This window comes from Aulonocara stuartgranti (genome assembly GCF_965226115.1).
Source record: "Aulonocara stuartgranti genome assembly, chromosome: 17".
Lineage (NCBI taxonomy): Eukaryota > Metazoa > Chordata > Actinopteri > Cichliformes > Cichlidae > Aulonocara > Aulonocara stuartgranti.
Window position 1 is genome coordinate 6,462,468 of NC_138953.1, and position 22,403 is coordinate 6,484,870.

General features: G+C 39.3%; 2 protein-coding genes across 15 annotated transcripts in view; one reads left to right on the top strand and one right to left on the bottom strand.

Moving 5' to 3' along the window:
- The window catches only part of dock7 (dedicator of cytokinesis 7), a 48,215-nt gene that overhangs the window by 25,162 nt on the left and 650 nt on the right, over positions 1 to 22,403 (bottom strand). For all 14 annotated transcript variants that reach the window (XM_082510689.1, XM_082510680.1, XM_082510684.1 and 11 more), the window contains exons 2-16: positions 18,632 to 18,731; positions 16,565 to 16,740; positions 14,136 to 14,204; positions 13,902 to 14,031; positions 13,549 to 13,761; positions 13,317 to 13,402; positions 13,145 to 13,211; positions 12,494 to 12,643; positions 12,014 to 12,094; positions 11,592 to 11,754; positions 11,010 to 11,152; positions 10,809 to 10,902; positions 10,524 to 10,686; positions 1,708 to 1,825; positions 1,460 to 1,530 (exon numbers count right to left, since the gene is read on the bottom strand). In XM_082510689.1, coding sequence (XP_082366815.1) covers positions 1,460 to 1,530; positions 1,708 to 1,825; positions 10,524 to 10,686; positions 10,809 to 10,902; positions 11,010 to 11,152; positions 11,592 to 11,754; positions 12,014 to 12,094; positions 12,494 to 12,643; positions 13,145 to 13,211; positions 13,317 to 13,402; positions 13,549 to 13,761; positions 13,902 to 14,031; positions 14,136 to 14,204; positions 16,565 to 16,740; positions 18,632 to 18,731 — 1,824 coding nt within the window. The remainder of the gene's footprint in view (positions 1 to 1,459; positions 1,531 to 1,707; positions 1,826 to 10,523; positions 10,687 to 10,808; positions 10,903 to 11,009; positions 11,153 to 11,591; positions 11,755 to 12,013; positions 12,095 to 12,493; positions 12,644 to 13,144; positions 13,212 to 13,316; positions 13,403 to 13,548; positions 13,762 to 13,901; positions 14,032 to 14,135; positions 14,205 to 16,564; positions 16,741 to 18,631; positions 18,732 to 22,403) is intronic.
- On the top strand, positions 5,345 to 10,493 carry angptl3 (angiopoietin-like 3). The gene is made up of 7 exons (XM_082510694.1): positions 5,345 to 5,987; positions 6,204 to 6,314; positions 6,465 to 6,576; positions 6,682 to 6,795; positions 7,037 to 7,132; positions 7,792 to 8,064; positions 8,222 to 10,493. Exons 1-7 carry the CDS (start codon positions 5,460 to 5,462, stop codon positions 8,404 to 8,406), a joined length of 1,419 nt encoding a protein of 472 aa, XP_082366820.1. The 5' UTR covers positions 5,345 to 5,459; the 3' UTR covers positions 8,407 to 10,493.

The following is a 22,403-nucleotide window of genomic DNA, read 5'->3' on the forward strand; positions in this document are numbered from 1 at the left end:
AACCATCTAAAAATGAACTTAACCCAGTTCTAAAAAAAATAGCACTGAATGTAGGACAAGCACAGACTTTACAGTGATGTTGAAGTAGTGGTGATTTAAATTTCTGGCCTTTGTAAGCTGGCATGCTGGTGCAGTGATCAGCACCGTCACCTCACAGCAAGAAGGCTCTTTACAACTTTGGTAAATAATAAATGCTATTCTATATATTCCTTGGTTTGCAGTGGGGTTTTTTTCTCCCAAACGCTTGATTTTTGTCCTCTAAACAATGAGGATGTTTTACCTGATCTGCTTGTGTTTTGTCTTTTAGGATATGTTTTTCTCTCATTTTGATACAGATCAAGGTTAACATCCTTTTTCCTGATTTTTCTGAGTAGAGTTGATTTTTGACAATGCGTTTGAAACAGCACACTATGTAGCTTATTTCAACCAAAACTAGGGATGGGTACCGGTGTCCGGTGCATAAACGGTAGTAACCAGACCGAAAAGCAGCGCACATTTCGGTGCTTTATTTCGGTGCTTTTTTTTTCCTGAGCTGTGATACACTTCTAGCCAATCATTTTACGTTTCCGAGGATAGTAGGCGGGTCCAGGTACGTGCGTTCTTTTAGAGCAGAGCTACAGATTAAAAGTGACCAAGGCGAAGCGGTCAAAAGTCTGGCTGTACTTCACAGCAAAATGTGCAAACTCAGCAGCCTGCAACAAGTGCTTTAAGCTGATACTGTGATACTGTCAAAGGAGGTAACACCTCAAATCCGATGAAACACCTGGCGACGCATAGCGTTTTTTTTTAAAAGCCGAGAAATGCGCCGTATGATAGCTTGCTGCGAGACCTCACACCGAGCGCATCTACTGTGCGTGGGGTGCCTGTTATCGGACCCGGAGTTAGCAATATCCCCCAAAAACCCCGAAGAGGAGAGTCCTGGCCCCTAGCCCTGCCAGTGTAGCAGAAATGATGACGGATGATGATGCAGCAGCAGCTGTTCTTCTCTGCGTGAGTAGCTTAATGTTGTTCGTGTGTAATTTACGTTGAGTAGGCTAACCACGTTATTACATTAATGCATGTAAGGTGAACTAGCAAACATTGTCGTAGTTACATGAGGCTGTCTTCTTGTTTGATGGCAGATACTCCCTTCACCCTGGCCAAAAAGGCTAAAATGATCAAAGAAAAAGTGGAAAACAGCTAAACATGAGAGGTTTTTGGACAAAGTTAGTGTTTTTTTCCATTGATTAAGCACTGCTTCCAGCCAAGAGTGATGCCATAAATCCTCTATAGCTGCAGAAAAGGCTAACATTGTTATCTTTTTACAAAAAAAACAGCTGAACATGACAGGTTTTTGGACCAATTTTGTGTTCTCCATTCTTTAAGCACCGGTTTGAGCACCGGCACAGTTTCAAAAGTACCGATTTGGCACCGGTATCGGATAAAACCTAAACGATACCCATCCCTAACCAAAACACACCTGTTGTGGTACACCACTGCAGTGTAGGCCTCTTTGTAGAAATCAGCACAACTTGACTTCCCAAATATTACCTGAGGAATAAACAACAGTTTTACAATAAATCAGATAATGAAAAATGTATCTTTTAATTATTACCAACTGCATAATAAAAGTTGCCAAGACACTAAAAGGTCTGACAGATATTACATTCATAGCTTGACTAAGATTCAAAAACAACAATCTTCATGTTTTGGAAAATCATTGTGTACCGGCATTGCATTGCTTGGATCTTCTCCGTTCATAAATTGCACTTTCACAGTGATGTTGCGGGCGGAGCCTTGGCGGTTGGCAAAGTTCAGACTCTGAGGGTTCACATATAGCAGATTTCTGAAAAATATATGTTCAAGAGCACAGACACAAAGGAAAAAGAATGCACATCAGAGATTCAACCACACTGGAATTAAAAGACAGGAATAACACAGTAAAGAAGCATAACACAAACCTTAGAGCAATTTACTTTTATATCAAAATCTTTTTGCAACTGAGACATTTAACATACAGATTCATATTGTTTACATTTTCCAGGCCTTAAAATACATCTAGGAAGCAGCAGTGTTACTCATCATCACAAGGTAAACTATTATAAAGTGGTAACTTTAATACACCTCAGCAAATTTTATAATACTGCGTAGCACATTTTCAAATACAGATTTGAAAAATAATCCAAAAGGAGGGCCATATCATTTGACTACGTAAAGAGGATTAATGACCTTTAACTCTAATAACCAAGTGTCTCTGAAAGTGCTTGACCTACTTACCTAACACTGTTACATCAGTTTCCACGAACTGATCAATTAAAAGGGGCAAGGCTCCCACAGCAGCTAAACCTATTCTGACTGGTACTTAAGGGAGGCTTGGCCTGTCAGTAACCATGAAAGGTAACCATTGCAAATAGACTTTACTTTTCAGAATGGGTTAGATAAGAGGGGAATGGGAACTGTATAAATCACTACAAAAGGATATTAACTATCTGCAATGATTTCTAATATTTTAAGATGGGTACTGAGAGCGTGGCATTATCGTCCGTAATTTCGTGCAAAGAAGGAAACCAGAATAATGTGTGGAGAATAAACGGCTGAGGGCCCTGGGGAAAATTTTCCGAATTTGAGATGCTATTTTTCCAATTTTATCAACTGCCACTTCACAAGAATTGCTTCCATGTGAAGTAAGTCTCCCTATAAGCCAGACTACTTTGGTTTACACTGGACGTTTTTTGCAATTAATTCATATACATGAGATAAAAGGCACCTGGTCAATCTCTTGTTTTACTTCACAATCCCATTCATTGTTGCCAAAATGTGTGTGGTATACTCGTTACTGAACTGTTGGGAAGGAGGAGGAAGCCCCAGAATAGGAAGTGTAAAGCAACCTGGGATCAGCTGACAAACCGCAATGACGTAGTCGATTCTGTGGGGGATAACCCCCACAGAGACCGCAGCTGGAACCACAAGTGACAAGGAATCGTGGGAATCTTTGTCTAATGATTAAAAATCTAATCCATCTTTTCCTCTGTTAACATCCATCTAGCATGTCCTAGTAATTGTCATGGCTGTTCTGAAGCATGCTGCTGAACTGAAATAGACCCCAAGATGACATTACTGTGGCAGAGCTGAAATACCCATAAAAGCACAAATGGAAGCATTCCTGATTGGTCACTTCACCTCATCCGATTCAACTTCAGTTAATAAGTACACATGTGAAAGCAAACTTTACAATGTAGATGGCACTTAGGCACAGTTACTATTTTGAGATGAGGGGCTCCATAAGGGAAAACTGGCACCGTTTATCAGCTCTAAATAAAACATTAGCTTTCTAATAAACAGATTAGATGTTGTTGGAAAAATTTCCCAGTACGAGTAATTATAGAGCATTAAAAACTGAATTATTAATTTAGTAGGATTCTCAAGTGCTTCTTGATCTATGTGACCTGGTAGAGGTAGATTACACTCCACAAGTCCAAAACATTACCTTTGTCACACAATGTTCTGAAGGATTTTTCATATATTCTTCAAGACTGATAATGTAGTACAATAATGCAGTGAAATAATTGTTCTAGACTTGTTAAGGTAAGAATTCAGAGTTACTTTTTTAGACCCATTTTAAATTTATTTTTAAGCTAACAAAAATCTATGTTTTAACATTAAAAAGTGCATTTCTTTAAATGCATTACATGGAGACAATTTCCACTTAGTCACAAATACCCCAACCTGCTAATTAACCAGTACAGAAGAGTGGTGTCCTACCCACCAGCCAACATATAGTGAGATATTCAAGGACATGAAAATATGTTTCTACATCCCTTGAGTGAGAATTTGAAATCAGATGTCTCTGACATCAAAACATTAAGCTAGCGTGTTTGAGATCTGCCTGAGTCACAGTAATAGGCGTCTTTGGACATTCCAACAAGTTATCAAATAGATGCAGTACGAGAAAGAAGTGAAACAACTTTATGGATGCCTGTCTGGGTATAAGTCCGCTGACTATCAACACAAAAATTCGAGGATGTGCCGTCTGCAGTTAAATGATGAACTCCAGCATGAGAGGTTACATGTTAACTCTCAAGTATCTTCAAGTTAGTCAAAACAATAATCACTGTACTGGAATGGAGTCTAGAGAGCTAAATATTGTTAGGAACTTTATGCCAATAAAGTAAATTTCTGGCCCATTTACTCAGTCCTTCTTTTCCTTACCAAGTTTGTTTCCTCCCCTTTTCATATAAAAGACCAGGAATCACTCCAACCTGAGCTACTAAATCCTTAAAACCACAAATTACTAGCAAGCTCATTATAACGACTGTGTGGTATTTTAATGCATAGTAACTGTAAATTTAACAGTTTAAGCTAACGCTAATTAAGAAAATAAAGAAACAAAACTAAAAACTTGTTTTTATGGACAATTTCAAGCGTTTAACTATTTGCTTTATTTTTTTAAATGCAGCAATGTGTTACTATGACAAAATTACAACATTTATATTCCAGTTAAATATTACACCAAAACATTTTTACTGATTAGTTCCACCATCCACCACAGTTGAAGGTCAGCATATTTTACTTCCACTGCAAGCCTATAAAACTGTTTTTTGTTTTTGTTTTTTACGAGTGATCCTAGTGCACAGGGATGATTCGTTAAAAGCTGCAAGCTAATCAGAAAACTCAGTATATCCCACACACAAAAACAGGCCATGACATATCTGAAGGGACAAAATGAGTGAGCAATAAAACTGTGATGATGAGTGCATAATATCCAAACTCTCTGAAATCATTCATACCCAGGAGCTCAAACCTGGCACAGATGACAGACTCAATCCCATCTCCAGACAAAAAGAGAAAGAAGAGCAAGAGAGCGAGAGAGAGAGTGTGTGTGTGTCTGGTGTGAGGCTGATTCAGCAGGATGCTAAATCAAACCCAGGAGCATTAATTACACACAGCATTATCAATCAGAGCCCAGTGAGTGCAGGGTTATAAGGTTTGAGATTGATCAGGCTGACGATCCATCAAAACAGCAGTGGTCATTGTTGGCTTTCTGCTGATCAGCTAAAGTGCTGGAGAGCAGGGTAGGGTGTGGTATGGAGAGAGGATTGGGGTTAAATGGTTAGTGTGTGTGTATGCGAGTGTGTGAGTGCGTGTATGTGTGTGTGTGTGTGTGTGTGTGGGGGGGGGGGGGGGGTAGACACATGTCGTTCGCACACTGCTGTGATTTGTTTGTTCAGAAGAAGGACGGGTCAAGGGGGATTTGGGAGGAGGTGGGGTACATGGCTAAAAACATAGTAGGGATTAATGATCAGCTAATCTCCCCGCCTTTACTGAGAGGGCAGTATATAACACGAGGCAGCTCGACATTCTCGTATTGCTTTAGCAGCAAACAAGTCTAGCTTAGCAGCAGAGGCAGCAGAGAGAAGAGTGTAGAGGAGAACACGAGTAAAGCTAAAGCAGGGTTCTAGGACTGGAATAGAAAAATCATCATGAAGGTATTTTTCCTGTTGCTGGTGCTAACCAGTTCAACCGTAGCTGCCCCCCTGGAAGCCTCGGGGAGACAAGAACACCCGACCCTGCCTTCCCAGGCTTCCACCATAGCACCGATCCAACCCGAACCCAGGTCTCGCTTTGCCATGCTGGACGATGTTCGCCTACTAGCAAACGGCCTCCTCCAGTTAGGCCAGAGTTTACGAGAGTTCGTCCACAAGACCAAGGCACAGATCAACGACATCTTCCAAAAGCTCAATATTTTTGACCGCTCTTTTTACCAGCTCTCAGTCGTCACATCGGAGATTAAAGAGGAAGAGGAAGAGCTCAAGAAGACCACTAGCTATTTGAAGGCCAACAATGAGGAGATCAAGAATTTGTCACTGGAAATCAACTCGAAGATCAACAACATTCTGCAGGAGCGCACACAACTGCAGAGCAAGGTGGGGAACCTTGAAGAAAGACTGAAGGGCTTGTCGCAGAGCATGGTCCCTGCCGATCAGCTTAGTGAAATCACATCTCTCAAGGTAAGATGCTTCAGCAGCTAAAACTTTACAACACAAGTCAGTCAAGATATGCTCGCTGAATAAGGAGCAGATAAGCTGTGTTTGTGCAGCGTTTGTCCACTAAACAGATTTAACTGCATTTTACAAACTGAGTTAACTGAGGATAATTTTTGTTTTACATTTTTCCTGAAAAACTTTCACATCAACACATGAGACTCAAAGTATTATATTTTTTAGGAAGTGATTGAAGCTCAAGATAAAACAATTGGCAATCTTCTGAAAGCTGTGAAGGAGCAACATGATCAGCTGGACTACCAGAAAATAAAGATTAAAAACCTGGAGGAAAAGGTACTTGTAGTAGAAATCATTATATTTTGCCTTTCAAGGGAAAATATCTGAAATCACTGAGAATCTAATTTGTTACATTACCAATGCACATTCTGTTTAAACTATATATAAAACTATTTAAAATGAGTGACTCACTTGTATCTCCTGCAGCTCAGCTATGAGAGTTTTCAAGATACAGCTGATAAACTAATGGACTCTGACTACGAAACTCTTGATATGTTTGAATATCTGAAAGGAAACTCAACTGGCCTGGAAACAAGTGGTAATTACTTAATATACTCAAATATCTTTCTAAATGCCAAACTTACTTAAATAAAAGTAGAGTTAAGGAATTAATTTGGCTTTTCTACACTGTTATTTTTTTCAGATTTTCCCATGGACTGCACTGACGTGTTTAACAAAGGAGAAACAAATAGTGGTGTCTACGTTATCAAACCAAACCAATCAGAGCCGTTCAACGTTTTCTGTGAAATGAGTTCAGGTGGGTAAGCAATCTTGAGTTCTCATCAAAGACGTCCAAATACCATTTCTGCATTCACAAGCACTGACATTTTTTAGATAACACACTGGCATTTATGATTTCTACAATGACTGAGGAAAGAGCAAAAAAAAAAAAAAAGAAAAGAAAAAAAAAAAGAAAGAAAAAAAAAGTTGATAACCTACTCACATTATTTATGACAAAACTTTTACATTCCCTGAAATATTTCTTTATTCTTTTACAGAAGGGGGTTCAACAGTCATCCAGCGCAGGGTTGATGGTTCGGTGGATTTTGATCAGACATGGGAAAAGTACGAAAAAGGTTTTGGAGATCTAGAAAGTGAGTACACTTTATGGTTTAAATTTTTAAATAAAATATTCTATTTTTAGAATTAACAGAAAAAATGACAGTCTTTACTCGTAATAAACATTCATTTTTCACAAATGTCATGGCATATTCAGGAAAAAAATATATACTGAAAGTAGCAGAAAACAATAGGGGATGACACAATATAAAGAAAAAGCCATAATCAACTGATCAGAACAGTTCCTAAATATTTTCTATTAAAGTAGAAAATCTATTGTGTCAGCAGTGTCTTGGTTGCAGGAGCATTTGTAAGTGCTCCCTATAGCCTTGGTCACAGGAAACAATAATTGTCAGATATCAGCCCTGAACGACTTCCTGTATTATCCGAGCACACAGCCAGTTTGGCAGCCTTCCCTACAGCACTTGGTATGCTCATACAAGCACTCATAACCCATTTACAACAAAAAGGCTCTTCATCTGCAAAAGATGAGTTTCAACCTTCTTTCACAGCTACCTGCCTAATGATTACAACCCACATGCTACTAACAGCATGCTTTTAATACCTGGTTGACCCAAAGTCTGCTGGAAGTTAATTACAATTTTCAAACCATTATAAGATGAACTGAGACTTCAGAGTTTCTGAGATTTGTTTTTCCTACAAATAAACAAAATAAATTTGATTTGTCACACAGAGGACTTCTGGCTGGGCCTAAAAAAGATTCACAGCATTACACAGGAAGGTGTTTACATCCTTCGCGTTGATTTGGAGGACTGGAAGGAGGAAAAACACTGGGCTGAATACCGCTTCTCACTGGAAGGTCCCTCCAAGGACTATAGTCTACGTGTCAGCCATTTCTCAGGTGACCTGCCTGATACCATGGCCAACTGCACCGGCATGAGATTTGCCACAAAAGACAGAAACACAGACAGCAACCAAAACTCCAACTGTGCACGCAGCTCCACAGGTACAATCCCAAGTCACAGTATCTTGGAATGTTTCTCCACCATAGTAATAAAATAAATAATTATCTCTGATGAAGACATTTTTTTCTAAACAAGACAAAATCACATAGCTAAGACTGATATATGCTGATATAATTTCCTATCTTGACTCCCTGGCAGGTGGCTGGTGGCTCAATGCTTGCGGTGAAACCAACCTTAATGCAAGGCATGTGTGGCTGAGACCAAAGGGGCGCTTGATGAGGAGGAAGGGCATTCACTGGAGGCCAACCACAGGCTCTTCCTACTCACTCAAGATGACCAAAATCTCCATTCGACAAGCTTCAACTGCTGATATCTCCAACTGAGCCCCCTGTCCACACACTATATAATACTATTGGCTTTTTTCCCAATACACGGACATCCAAAAAGTTCAACAGGAGGGGGAAGTGACATAACACAGGCCTTCCATATGTCCAGTCTTAATTCACCCACATCATTGAGCAGATTCCTCCCTAACATTATTTGGCCATTGGTTAGTGCTCACCACCAGATAGCAGAACAAAAAAATGTCAGACGTCAGCAAATGCCGACCTGTTGCACCGTGGCACACAGGTTGTTAACCTACTGTGTCTGATCAGACAAGGACAGTAAGTAGAACTGTCATTATGCAACATTTGTCATCGCTTGCAAAACAGACATATTGATCCACATCAGCAACCTAATTCAGAATTGATTGCAAAGCAATACATTGCAGTGATATAACAGCAAATGAGGTTTCTGAGAATAGACTACAATTTTGAAACCCACACTGCTTAACAACCATTAAGGTGAACTTGGATACATTTATGACAACAACAAAACAAGGTATTTTAAAGTATGTTTGGAAGAACTACATGTTCAAAGTGGCTAAAGGGACAAATACCAACAGATTACTACATAAAGCATGCAAGTTATGCAAGTCAAGGTAAAAAGATCATCTCCTGCTTCTGAAAAAAGTCCACTACAAACTAGAAAGCTTTAGACAGCGCACTGATTTTTCTTTTTCTTATTCTTTTATATTTTTTTTTATTCTGTATTTAAACTATGATATGATATGATTTATGCAGGTACCACTAGAAAATGATCATTTCTGTGTGTTTCCTACATTATTGAGTCATATTGACTTTTGCTCATTATTACAAAATAACCAACTGTACTGTAAAGGTTTTCATACTAACACATCACTGTGAGAAGCAGCTTAGTGTGCTAAAATCATATTTATGAGGCCAAAAATAAATCTACCTGTATAAAAACAAAACAAAACTATGGTACTATTTCTTTGTTTGATTTTGTCTTGAACCAAATGGAGTTAAATAAGTAAAGAGGACATGTTGAAAGGTTGACACACTAATGAAAATGAGATCTAAGGAATAAAACCACTCCACTTAACTCAGTTCGGCTAACTATCAGTCACAGGCCAATTGCATCTGCAGACAGTCAGGCCCTGTCAGCACCTGTCTGGTAACGTCTGGATGTAATCACCTAATATTGGTCTATCAAAATATACTGCTCAAAGAAAAAAAAAAAGAACAAACTGAAAATCTTTACTGATATAGACTCATGTAACAATAGTAAATTCATACTTCATGTAATCCCTTGAAGTTTTCAGCAGTACAACATTGTATGCTAACATAAAATGCTCTGGATGGAACACAACAGAAAAAATGGCAGGTGTAATTTTTTAAATACTCCTTACATAGTTTATACTGCACAGTAATATAAATCCTGTCAACGCTGTTTCATATTTTCTAATTATTATTAATTATTATTATTAATAATTATTATTAATTTATTTTAACCCTTAAATAACCCTTTTTTGTTTTTAATTCACTTTAGCTTCAATTAGTTTCCAGATTGGAATTTCTTGTTTCACTTCAGTTTTTATTGTTTGAAAATGTTAAGGTTTTTTTTTTCCATATATTTTTATTGAAATTTTTTATAGTACAATACAAACAAATGTTGAACACCCTCACATTCACACACCCATCCATACATCAAACCTGCCTACATCACATTCAAATGTAGAAATGAGCATAGTTCTCACAGTAATACAAAAATACAATGGGTTAGGATAGACTAAATGTTAAGTTTTACTTCATTTTTGATTAATTTCAGCGTTAGTTTTGGTCTTTAAAATTATTACTGAATAAAGGGCAAATGTCAGAGGCTAAGATTGAGGACAATCAGAAAAGATATTAAAATAAAAACACACTTTTTGACTGCGAGTTGACTCACAGCCTTGTAGACACTGCAGGTCTCAATAAACACATCCATCAATAAAATACATTTTTTAACCAGTGAGCTAAAGAGTGAAGTAGTATTTAGATGTTGAGTTAAGTACAAACTGGTTTGAAATTCATTTTTTGTGTAATCTCGATGTCAAACAGACAAATAAACAACCATTAAGACATTATTCATTCACTACAGATGTTTTTTTCTGTACCTGTATATGGTGTTCGGCACATAGACGTCCCTGGCAGGAAACTCAAGGATCTCCCTGGTGGGACGCACCCTGCTGTCTGGGTAAGGCTTAACCTGCAGGAGGTCAGGGGTCAAGCAGTAGTGGGGGTTCTCCGGAGCTGGAGAAATGTCCAGCTTCAACTGGGCTGTGGTGAGTGTGTGAGTAGTCAGAGGAAGGGGAAAGGAGTGTTAAAGAAAGAGCAAAGAATCATTTTCAGATTTCAAATCAGGACAGTCAAAGGAAAGCATAAATTCCACTTTTAAGTACCTGTGATAGGTCTGAGTCTCCTCAGCACTGAAGACGGTCTTCTCATATCAGCTAAGAACTTATACAAATCTTCATCACTAAGTCTGTCTCCCTCCTAAAATAACATGTAGAATAAAAAACCATGAGAAAATGACAAAGGGAAGGAAAAGTAATCTAATACTAATAATCTACTATCGTGTGAGCAAGCACATTCACATGGACCTGTTTAAAGAAGTTGGTGATGGTAAGTGTTGCAGGTCTAAAACCTGTCAGGCTACATGATTCATCTCCACTTGTGGTTCTCTCCAGAGAACGCCTTCCCATAATGCTCGAGTTCCTCCGTTCAGACCATGAGCCTTTCCTCTCTAAAAAGATACAACAAAAACAAACTCAACATTTTAAAGCCCACATTTATTTTCCACTCTGAACATGCAGACATTGTTCTAATCTGCCATAGCAACAGAAGGCTGTCGCCACCAGTCAGCATCAAAGATAACCTCTAAGGTCAAAGGGTAGTCAAACACCAAGGGTCACAGTAAAAATAACACAGCAGGGATCAATATGATGTTGCCCTGTTTGTTTCTAAAGCACGCCAATTTACTGAAATGTCCATGCACCTAATGCATGACTGCCATGTCTGTTATGGTCTCTTCAACTAGACCATGTGTGACATGGAAAGTGGGCATAAAAAACACTGGCATGTTTTTTTTCCTACTCACTGGAACTTTTGATATCATTCTGAGATACATGGTCAACGTCTACAATTACAGTTAGAAAGCTTGCATTAAAAGAAGATGGTTAGACCTGAGAGGCTCATCTCTAGCTCTGTATCTCTCTCCAGGCTGCCTGCACTGTTAACAATGTTCATTAGATGGATGGCGGTCCACGCAAAGGGCATTCGGTAGCGCCCCAGACGTTGGCAGAACTGCTCTGACTGGCCTCGAAGCTTCTCCAGCTTCTCCTTGTTCTATAAAAAAATAGAAATGTTAACGTAAATACAGGGTTTGTGGTACATTAACAATGAATCAGAATTCTTTTTGTTTTAATTTTTATTCACTGCAACAAAATTAGGAGATGACCATGAAAAGGAATGTACTTTTAAATGAGTACTTGCAGTTGCAGAAACAGTAATGAATAAAAACATTTATTATGACATCACATATAACTGAAATACATCTGAGACTGAGCTTTCGTGGTATTCATCATTTAATTCACTCTCATTGTACCTTGGCAGCGTCTGACTCTTTGAAGACCATATAGGGCTCTGCGCACTCTCCAATATCACCCTGCTGCAGTACTTTTTCCAGCTGTTGACAAAGCAAACACAGCCTTCAGTAACTACACTCACGTGCAGTGAAACAGGTCAGAAGATGGGTGTCAAATTGTGAAAGGACAGCAGGTTTCTTCAATTAAGCTTTATCTTTCATACTAAGTCAAACACTGCAATGAAAAACTGTCCAGTGTTTGTTTTGGTTGATGTAATGTATTCTGGTGCTATCAAAGAGGGACAATAAGTCAAGGTTTTACTTGTAATTTATTCAAAGACATTTCTGTAAGAGAAACATGAAGCCTCAAGTACCCTTATACTGATGGCATTGCATAATCATGGATATCTAACATTCAGGGAAACCCGCTATTAGTACTCTTTTACGTATTACAAAACAAAAGTTGACAAGAGAGATGAAATTCTAGCATGACTGTTTCACCTTGATGACTAGGAAGACATCCTGGGAGGGGTAGGTAATGGAGAATATGGCAGAGCGAGCCAGCGTGGAGATGGCTGCTGTCTGAATGTGAGGACGCAGCATCGCTTTTGTCTGCTCAGAGTTTAGGTCAAAGAAAAAGTTTTCTGATATCTGAAGGACACATGAAACAGACACACGGATAATTATTATTTGACCAAAACACCTGTTAAATGTAATCATAGCACTACGCCATCACAACTATTATTATTTAATTGTAATTTCTGATGACTCTATTACTAAAGCATGGCTTCTTGCTCGTGGAGGCTGGCAAACATGTTAACATCTCAGTGATGAATAAGCCACCAGAGAAATTTATGGAGCCGTGAAGCGGCATTATATATGAGAGATCTACTTATCAAGGCATCTGCTACCCTCTAGTGTTTGTTAGCTAAAAGGGAACAGAAAGAAGCGGCACTAGATAAGGTTGTTCAGATATATACATAGTTCCAGAGTATGATTTAACGGCATTCCCAAAAACATAACAGGCCCACAACATAAAATTTAATAGCCCACTCATCAAATTCGTTTGGCCTCCCAACGATTTTAACGGTTTGCAGAAGTGACCCAACAACTCAGAGCTGAGGAGGCACTGAGTAAAGCATAACAGCTTACCTTTTTCTTTTCCTTGACATCATATAAGGCCAAACTAGCAAATATGGGTTCAATTTCGATCTCAAACCTTCAAGGTGGAGAGAAAAAGGAGTGGATCAGCAGAAAGCAGCAGTTAAATAAAAGAGCTACATGGCGTTTTTTTCTTTTCTGAAAAAGGCCGTCTACCACTTACTTCAAGGACAAGCACTTGACGAGTAGCCTCTGTCCAAAGTGTTCTTTAGGTACTTCAGGCACACAGTGGCGCTCAACGGGCTCCTCCTACACATTCACACAAACGTGTGGGGTTAAAAAAAAAAGACTGAATTGCACAATAATTTTATCAGTTATGTAAAACTGTTTAAACTATAAATTTAATGGAGACTAGCAGAAAAGGTTTTAAGGATATGGAAAGGTGCTTACTGTACCTCATCGAGGGCGGGGTGCAGAGCAAAGAGTTCACGGTGGCGGTTGGCCTTGCGCTGGTCTTCGTTATGCCGGTCAATCTCCTCATTGGGGGCACGGTCAAGGAGGTGAGGAAGCAGGGCATCGGGGAGGGAATTCTTCAAGTCAAAAATGCTACAGGCCCAGCTACCCCTCGGAGTGTCATCGATAGACATTGACCGTCGCTTCAAGTCATCCTGCAATACAACCAATGCAAAAAAGACAGACTAGCATATACACTGTGGGACTGTTTTAAACCTGTATCTTGATATTGTCAATCTGAAATTAACACACATCATTCAGGTTAATTATTTTCCTAATGAAAAAAAAAGGATACCTGGTCATCCTGGTAACTGCTGCTGTCTGGCATCTCATCAGCTTCAAACACCTGTTTGGGGAGGCCTTTCTGGCGCTCCTTCTGCTTGTCCAGAGTGTTGGGATTAAAGCCAGTACCAAGCTTATGATATCTGAAGGAACAAGCCATTACTTAGAACACTTTAATTCATTTACTAATATTATTTCAGGATTATTATGTGTATTTTAAGAATATTTTCACATGGTGAAGCCTTACTTTCTATTGACGACTGCCCAGTCTTCTGTGTAGGATCTGACGCAGTCTCTAACATGAGGATCAGTGTCCCTGCAGCCAGACAAACATAATCAACCAAACAAACATTATTTTAACAGCAGAGTCAGACTCTAAATGCAGGCTTACTGATATGGATGGCAGACCATTAAATGTGTTGAAATAAATACATCTTTCTGGTATATCACACGCTGAAGCACACTTGTAATGCTTCTGCCATCTCTTCTGAAATACTAAGAGCCAGCAGTACATTAAGTAAAGACATTAAGCCCACATACAGTGGGGCAAAAAAGTATTTAGTCAGCCACCAATTGTGCAAGTTCCCCCACCTAAAATGATGACAGAGGTCAGTAATTTGCACCAGAGGTACACTTCAACTGTGAGAGACAGAATGTGAAAAAAATATCCATGAATCCACATGGTAGGATTTGTAAAGAATTTATTCGTAAATCAGGGTGGAAAATAAGTATTTGGTCAATAACAAAAATACAACTCAATACTTTGTAACATAACCTTTGTTGGCAATAACAGAGGTCAAACGTTTACTATAGGTCTTTACCAGGTTTGCACACACAGTAGCTGGTATTTTGGCCCATTCCTCCATGCAGATCTTCTCGAGAGCAGTGATGTTTTGGGGCTGTCGCCGAGCAACACGGACTTTCAACTCCCGCCACAGATTTTCTATGGGGTTGAGGTCTGGAGACTGGCTAGGCCACTCCAGGACTTTCAAATGCTTCTTACGGAGCCACTCCTTTGTTGCCCGGGCGGTGTGTTTTGGATCATTGTCATGTTGGAAGACCCAGCCTCGTTTCATCTTCAAAGTTCTCACTGATGGAAGGAGGTTTTGGCTCAAAATCTCACGATACATGGCCCCATTCATTCTGTCCTTAACACGGATCAGTCGTCCTGTCCCCTTGGCAGAAAAACAGCCCCATAGCATGATGTTTCCACCCCCATGCTTCACAGTAGGTATGGTGTTCTTGGGATGCAACTCAGTATTCTTCTTCCTCCAAACACGACGAGTTGAGTTTATACCAAAAAGTTCTACTTTGGTTTCATCTGACCACATGACATTCTCCCAATCCTCTGCTGTATCATCCATGTGCTCTCTGGCAAACTTCAGACGGGCCTGGACATGCACTGGCTTCAGCAGCGGAACACGTCTGGCACTGCGGGATTTGATTCCCTGCCGTTGTAGTGTGTTACTGATGGTGACCTTTGTTACTTTGGTCCCAGCTCTCTGCAGGTCATTCACCAGGTCCCCCCGTGTGGTTCTGGGATCTTTGCTCACCGTTCTCATGATCATTTTGACCCCACGGGATGAGATCTTGCGTGGAGCCCCAGATCGAGGGAGATTATCAGTGGTCTTGTATGTCTTCCATTTTCTGATGATTGCTCCCACAGTTGATTTTTTCACACCAAGCTGCTTGCCTATTGTAGATTCACTCTTCCCAGTCTGGTGCAGGTCTACAATACTTTTCCTGGTGTCCTTCGAAAGCTCTTTGGTCTTGGCCATGGCGGAGTTTGGAGTCTGACTGTTTGAGGCTGTGGACAGGTGTCTTTTATACAGATGATGAGTTCAAACAGGTGCCATTCATACAGGTAACGAGTGGGGGACAGAAAAGCTTCTTACAGAAGACGTTACAGGTCTGTGAGAGCCAGGGATTTTCCTTGTTTGAGGTGACCAAATACTTATTTTCCACCCTAATTTACGAATAAATTCTTTACAAATCCTACCATGTGAATTCATGGATTTTTTTTTCACATTCTGTCTCTCACAGTTGAAGTGTAGCTCTGGTGCAAATTACTGACCTCTGTCATCATTTTAAGTGGGGGAACTTGCACAATCGGTGGCTGACTAAATACTTTTTTGCCCCACTGTAGCTTGAAGGATTCCAAGGCGCTCATTAACTTAGTAACCAAACAGTTTACATACACATCTAATATACAGGCATTTGACTTCCATTCTTAATTTTTGCACCTCTATTAAACTGTAGGTAAGCTTATCTTACTACATTTAATAAGATATAGTAAGATAACGCAGCCTCATACAAATGTAGCAAATGATTTAAGGACAGTGCCTTGACATATAAATATATTGCCGTTGAGTAAATGATAATTGTTTTTGGAAAATGAAATATGGAACCAAGATCACTATTCCTCATTAAAATCTGCGATTTCACATTAATTTGAAATATGTGCTCTCAACTTTATCTAAATTATTCAATCTCCACTATATATTACAGTCTTTTATTGCTCATTTGTTTGTACATTTAACACAAATTATTTGCATTACAAACAATTACTAGTCTCTCGAGATCAACACATTAAATTCCAGATGCTATTAAATGAAGAAAAGAAAAGAAAAAAAACAACAAAGAACACTCCACATCTTTCTTCCACGGCAGCCTTACCCGTCTTCAGGGACAGCTTGTACCACTGTGCGACACTCCCTGGGTGTGTAGATGACCTCAATGTCATCTGGGGGAAACTCAATCAGATCTCTCAGGGGACCTGACTCAACGATGGGAGGGTGAGTGATAAGGTACTCCTCAAAATCCACCGGCTCCACCGCCTCCGTGAGCGGAACCTGGTGGGCGATGAGCAAGTGTGACAGGGAGAAAATCAGAGGGATGGGAGAAGTTAAGTAGCTGTTAAGGGCATACACGTCAGTACAGCTCGGCTACTTTTTTTTCTTTGTCTACAAATGTCTTAATAAAATCGTCTCTACTTTTAAGCAAATGCTTCACAAATGCAGTTATTGAGAAAAAAGGGAGAGCTGGTGTTATTTGTCACTCTATTATAGAGCACCATGTTCTGCAATAATAGATCTAAAATATGAGGTGATTTATGTCAATTCTGTTAGGGGAACTGTTTTAGATTTCAGATCATTGTTAATTTCATAATAAAAAAAAAATCAGTTGTAAGAATGACCCGTGTGGGATTTGAGAATATCCTCAAAGCTGATACAAGCAGCCAGATTATCACAGGCTAATGACATCATGGGTCTTACTGCGCTGACACAGGGGAGGATACTAGCAGTAATGTGGTAACCACACACCGTGTATGTCAATGAAATTCATTTTGTAACTTGTGGCGATGAAAAGCAACGACCTGTAGAAGCAAAGAATACTGGTGATGGACATACGAAGGAGTTGATAAAAATATACACAACCGGAGCTAACACAGACCTACAGTTAACTGCAAAGCAATGCAAAATAAGCCAATCACTATATATCTGAATAAAACTTATGGCTGCATCCTCTACTTGGGTTTCTTTCTAATGCCCGCATCTCTACACCATTCAGGGCCTCTAAAACAGATATCTTGCCTGAAAGGGCTTCCAACTCCATTTCAGTTTCAAATGTCTGATAATATAATCAACTCTAGAATTACTTTATATGCTAATTATAAGTCACTTTGTCTGCTTCTCTGATTTGCACATGTGTTGCTAACATTGTTGTCTAAGCTAGAAGCTTTTATGCTTATTAATTCTGAGATTCCACCTTGCCATTCGTCCTAGCAAAAACAAACAACTCGCTGGTCTTTCTGTTAGTGCTGTTCTTATTGTATTCTTCCACCATAATATTTTCTATAGCTAAGCAACCAGTCCTCTGTTTCTATGTTAACATTTTATGTGAAAAGTGGTGTCATATGCTTTTCAGCATTTTAATGTGGATGAAGACTCTTCTGAAACATTCTGAAATGAAAATGTGCTAGTGTGGACGCAGCGTTTGCCTGCTTCTACAAGTGGAACCCAGGGAGAATCTGTTTTAGCAGCTTCATTTTAAGGGTCTGTCTGTGCGTGTCTGTGTTTGTCTGTGTGTGCATGCATGTTTGTTCTTCTTCCTCTTGAGGAATTTGAACATGAATATCTTTCACAGTTTTAATTAGAGACCAAATGCAGCCTAATTAAGTAGTGAAGGTGGGACCACGTGTTGGTGTTTCGGCTCAGGAGTACTCAGGGTCAATTGACACTACTCCTTTAACAAACATGAGCCATTTTTACACAGATGCTAAGCCAAATAAAGGTAGCATGATACTGCCTACAGCATGTGATTTTAGATACCATGACCTTGTTGTGGAATTGAAGGCACAACAGTTTATACATCAATACTACCATTGTAATATTATCATGCCTTACCTGCTAATCTTTTCTACAATCAACGATTGTCACGCTCAAAGCTCAAAGTCAGAACAATAACGATACAAAACAGAAAGGGATAATAATGATGGAGCTGCACCAACACCTTCAAATGTCTGTGTAAAAAGGCTTAATGTGGTGAACAGGACAATCAATAGTTATCCCTCATGGCACTCTGCTAGACAGTTGTGCAGCTTTTCACATGTACCAAAAACCCAAAGCAAAACACCCCTGACCCCAATTAGAGAAAACATCGATCTCATTTGAAGAAAACCAACTACTACAACTGTTTACATGTAAACACAATGAATGATCAGCGGCCTTTCAGACTACTCACTGTGTTACTTGTTGTTGTTCCGACGTTGAGGTTTTTGAAGAGCTGTGGGGAGCCTCCATACTGTCCAGCTATCTGTTTCCTAACCTCTGCTGCCACAGTCCTGCAAACAGAGTAACAGGTAGAGAGGACAAGAAATAAGTCAGCTTATGCAAAAAGTCTCTCTAGACATCCATTAAGTGGATATTGCAGGCTTATTAGTATTTAGAATCATATTAAGACCATCCCAGTATATTTCTCACAGTATGGACGAATGACGGCCATGAATGACGGATCCCAGTACTGGTGTGATTAAAACAGAACAACAGAACAAACCAGTGATGGAAATGTGTCTGTGTAAAGCTGCATACACACTGCAAGCAATTCACAGCAACGTGACAGCCAGAGATTACAGAAAGCGAATGATATTTGGTAACTTCAAGCAACTATGGGCAAAATAACTGCTAGCAGCATGAAGTGGGCAAGACCTGTGATAAACTTTCAGGCAAGCAACTGAAGAGACTCCTAATGAAAGTGAAAAATACCACTGATTGACATATGACCTGCTACTAAAATCATTAGAAGGTCAGCTGGGCAACCGAACCCTGCAATGTCCACAAGCAACCAGACGGCAATTTCAAAGTGATGTGCCACAAGCGAATAGCTTCAACTATGTATACAGCTTAAGAATAAAAAAACATCCAAGGACAGTGATGTAACTACAAAGCATGAATATTTTCATATTCTCCAACATATGAAATGGATTATTGTAGATTTAGTGGAATAACCCATAAATTTAACCCACCAATTTAACCCATCTTGGCAAAATAATGCCAAGATGAATGACAGAAGCTACATTTGAACTCGTGTGCAAGCTCTGATTCATCCAAAACTGTGAACAACAGTGGTTGCACTGGGAAAATACAGCGCTACAACCACAGAAGTATTATAAGTAGTAATCTCAAATATGACACTATGTGGTGAATGTATTTATATCCTTTCAGAGGTTTTTGCTGGGACTGTCCCAGAAACAACAACAAAGGTTTATTGTACAGTGAGACCTTTCCAGTAATGTATGGTATGTGACTGTCCCTGGTACAGTCAGTGTTCTACATTAAAAAAAAATGTCCCACGCGGTCGAAGTGCAATAAAGAGGGTTGGATCTATCACAAAATATTATTTCCCCTATACAACATTAGGTAATAAGATTGCATTATCTTTTTCTCAATTTCATAATGCAATTCTAGCACCAGTCGTATTTATGTGGAAAACATACTTCGCTCTGCCTCCAGTATATAAAAATTTACACTAACAACACTGGTACCACTATATCAGCTATGTAACACAAGATTAACTATAGTATCCAGTATGATATTTGTCTCAGTCAATGATATGGAGTACTGACAAAAGTCAAAGTTTGGTGAATTAAAAAAAACCCAAAAAACTGCATGATTGCAAAAATGGCATATTTATTTACTTTAAATTCCTTGAGAAGCTAAAAATGTAGGCTTTTTTATTGAATCATTTGGGTTATCTCATAACATACAAAGATTTTTTTTAAAAGGCATGCTGAAGGATTTTGGCTATGTCCAACTAACTACCTAAATGCAGTTGCTACTTCAAGCAACTCACTGGGATATGTAAAACTAACAAACACAGAGGATCACATTTTTTTGTATTTTAACTCTCCTTCTGTCTCTGCTGAGCTTCACTGTGTTAGCTCAGACAGCATCGTGTATTACACCAATACACAGCAGAAAAAAAATAATTTAAAAAAAAATCCCTGGACCCCAGTGGTCAGCACAAAGCTCTCAGTCTTCAATTGTGGCTGTAGCCACGCACATTCGAAGGTCCTTTAAATCACAGCAACCACCAAAACCACTTAAAGATTTTTGCCTTGAACAGAAAAACAATGCAGCAAGAGGCCCAAAGCGACACAAACAAATTAAAGCCAAGGAAAAAAGCTACAAACTAAAGGGCCAAGGTTATGTTACACTGCTAATGCAGTGTTATGATGTTTTTTTGTAATATTTTTCCTCATAAGCAACAAACTCTCTAATGTGTCTGTTTCTCTCCACTCTCATTTTAAAAGTTGTATCATAACGACTAGCTTGAAGGTGACTTTAGACTCTGGCCCATAATTACAGCAATTGTGAGTACAGATCACTTGTGATTGAGTCTGTGAGATCATTACAAAAGTCACATCCCTTTCCGATTTTCTAAATCGGCTAAGATCATCTCCACTCCTGTAATGCATGAGCATCAGACAAGACTACAAACAAAATGTCACAGTTATCATTTTAAGCAGGAAAACAAAACAAAAGCAGCATGATCCAACTTTCCAGCTTAAGATGAACAAGATTATGTTCTGTGGGAGAGATCAGGAGGTCTCTGCAGAGCCGTGCTGTCACAGCTGGGGAAAAAGCACAAGGCTGCACTGACAAACACATTCCACACTGCTCCCCGAGCCCTCCTGCCAGACCTTTACTTAGCACTGGTCACTGCACAGAGGAATAACTTGATTAAGCAAACAGGATATCTGACAAAGATGGTAAAAACAACAACTTCTCTTCCCAGGCGCAAAATAGAAAGTGGAAGCAAAAGAAGAATCATAGCTTAACAATCCTGAGGCAGGACTGTGCCTTCTGAGTAGGAGGAAATTTGACTTAAAATATGTGATAGCGGGCACCGGTTTAGGTCGCTGGGATGAGCAGGCAACCGTATGCCCGTGGCTGAGAGTGGCAAGCCTCGATTCGAATCCGACCCACAGCTCTTTGCCGCCTGTCTTCCCCTCTCTCTCTACCTCTGCTTTCCTGTCACTCTTCACTGTACCCTTTCAAAAGGCCAAAAAATATGTGATAATAGCTTTCATTAAAAAGAAAGAGTGTAGCTAAACAAGTTCAGCAGAGAACTCTTGTCCTTTGTTACGTGAATAATTTTAGCATGTTAAAAAGCATTCCAACAGGCTGTGAGAAGATTAACAGGGAACCATTTCAACTTTTATTGAGGCCTGTTATGCCCATAATACAGATATAATATCACAACTGCAATATAAAGCAGCCAAATTCAATAACAAATCTACTTTGTCTACTTAAACTGAGCCAGAAAAATGTCATTAAATGCCACAGGTTTCTTAATGAGGGCCGCGACTTATATTACTCTGCATGCTCATGTGCATGCCATCCAAAAGGCATCTCAGAATCATCCTGTCAGTAATTTAATAATAATGTGAAGTCCCAATAATACGATGGAAAGTTAATATATGGTAGATTCATATTCTTTCAGTCGGGACATAAACAACTTCTACGGGAAAATGTCAAGATGATAGTGAACTTACTACAGTTCAATAATGAAAACACATTTGCTTCAAATAGATTATCGATTTTAAAATAGACAACACTCAGGAGCATGTCTGTGGTCTTATGTAATCATCTTTCCCTTCACTGTGGATCACAGTGAAACGCTCTCCAGAGAGATGTAAATTCTTATCTCATCTAACAGCACCACATAGAGAACAGGTCAACCAGCAGGCACGCATGCATATACTTGCTCAACAATTTTTAAAACGCCTTCATTGTTCGGACATTAATTGATCAGCAATAACAGTGATTAAATACGTCTATGTTGATCTGTACTGTACAGCTATCTGAACACTGACTGGGAAGATGGCATTTGACAGCTTGCACAAAGCCCTTTGTTAAAGAGATTACTTTGATCTGTCTGAGGGGCGGGGAAGAGATTATAATATCAGTATTTGATATCAGCGGAGGGAGGCTTTTGTTCCAAGTAATAAATG

Bases quoted from the DNA above. Each gene is read 5' to 3' on its own strand.
- angptl3 (XM_082510694.1), top strand. From the start codon at position 5,460: ATGAAGGTATTTTTCCTGTTGCTGGTGCTAACCAGTTCAACCGTAGCT. The intron at 6,315-6,464 runs GTACTTGTAGTA...TATCTCCTGCAG, and splicing joins TTAAAAACCTGGAGGAAAAG to CTCAGCTATGAGAGTTTTCA. The intron at 6,796-7,036 runs GTGGGTAAGCAA...ATTCTTTTACAG, and splicing joins TTTCTGTGAAATGAGTTCAG to AAGGGGGTTCAACAGTCATC.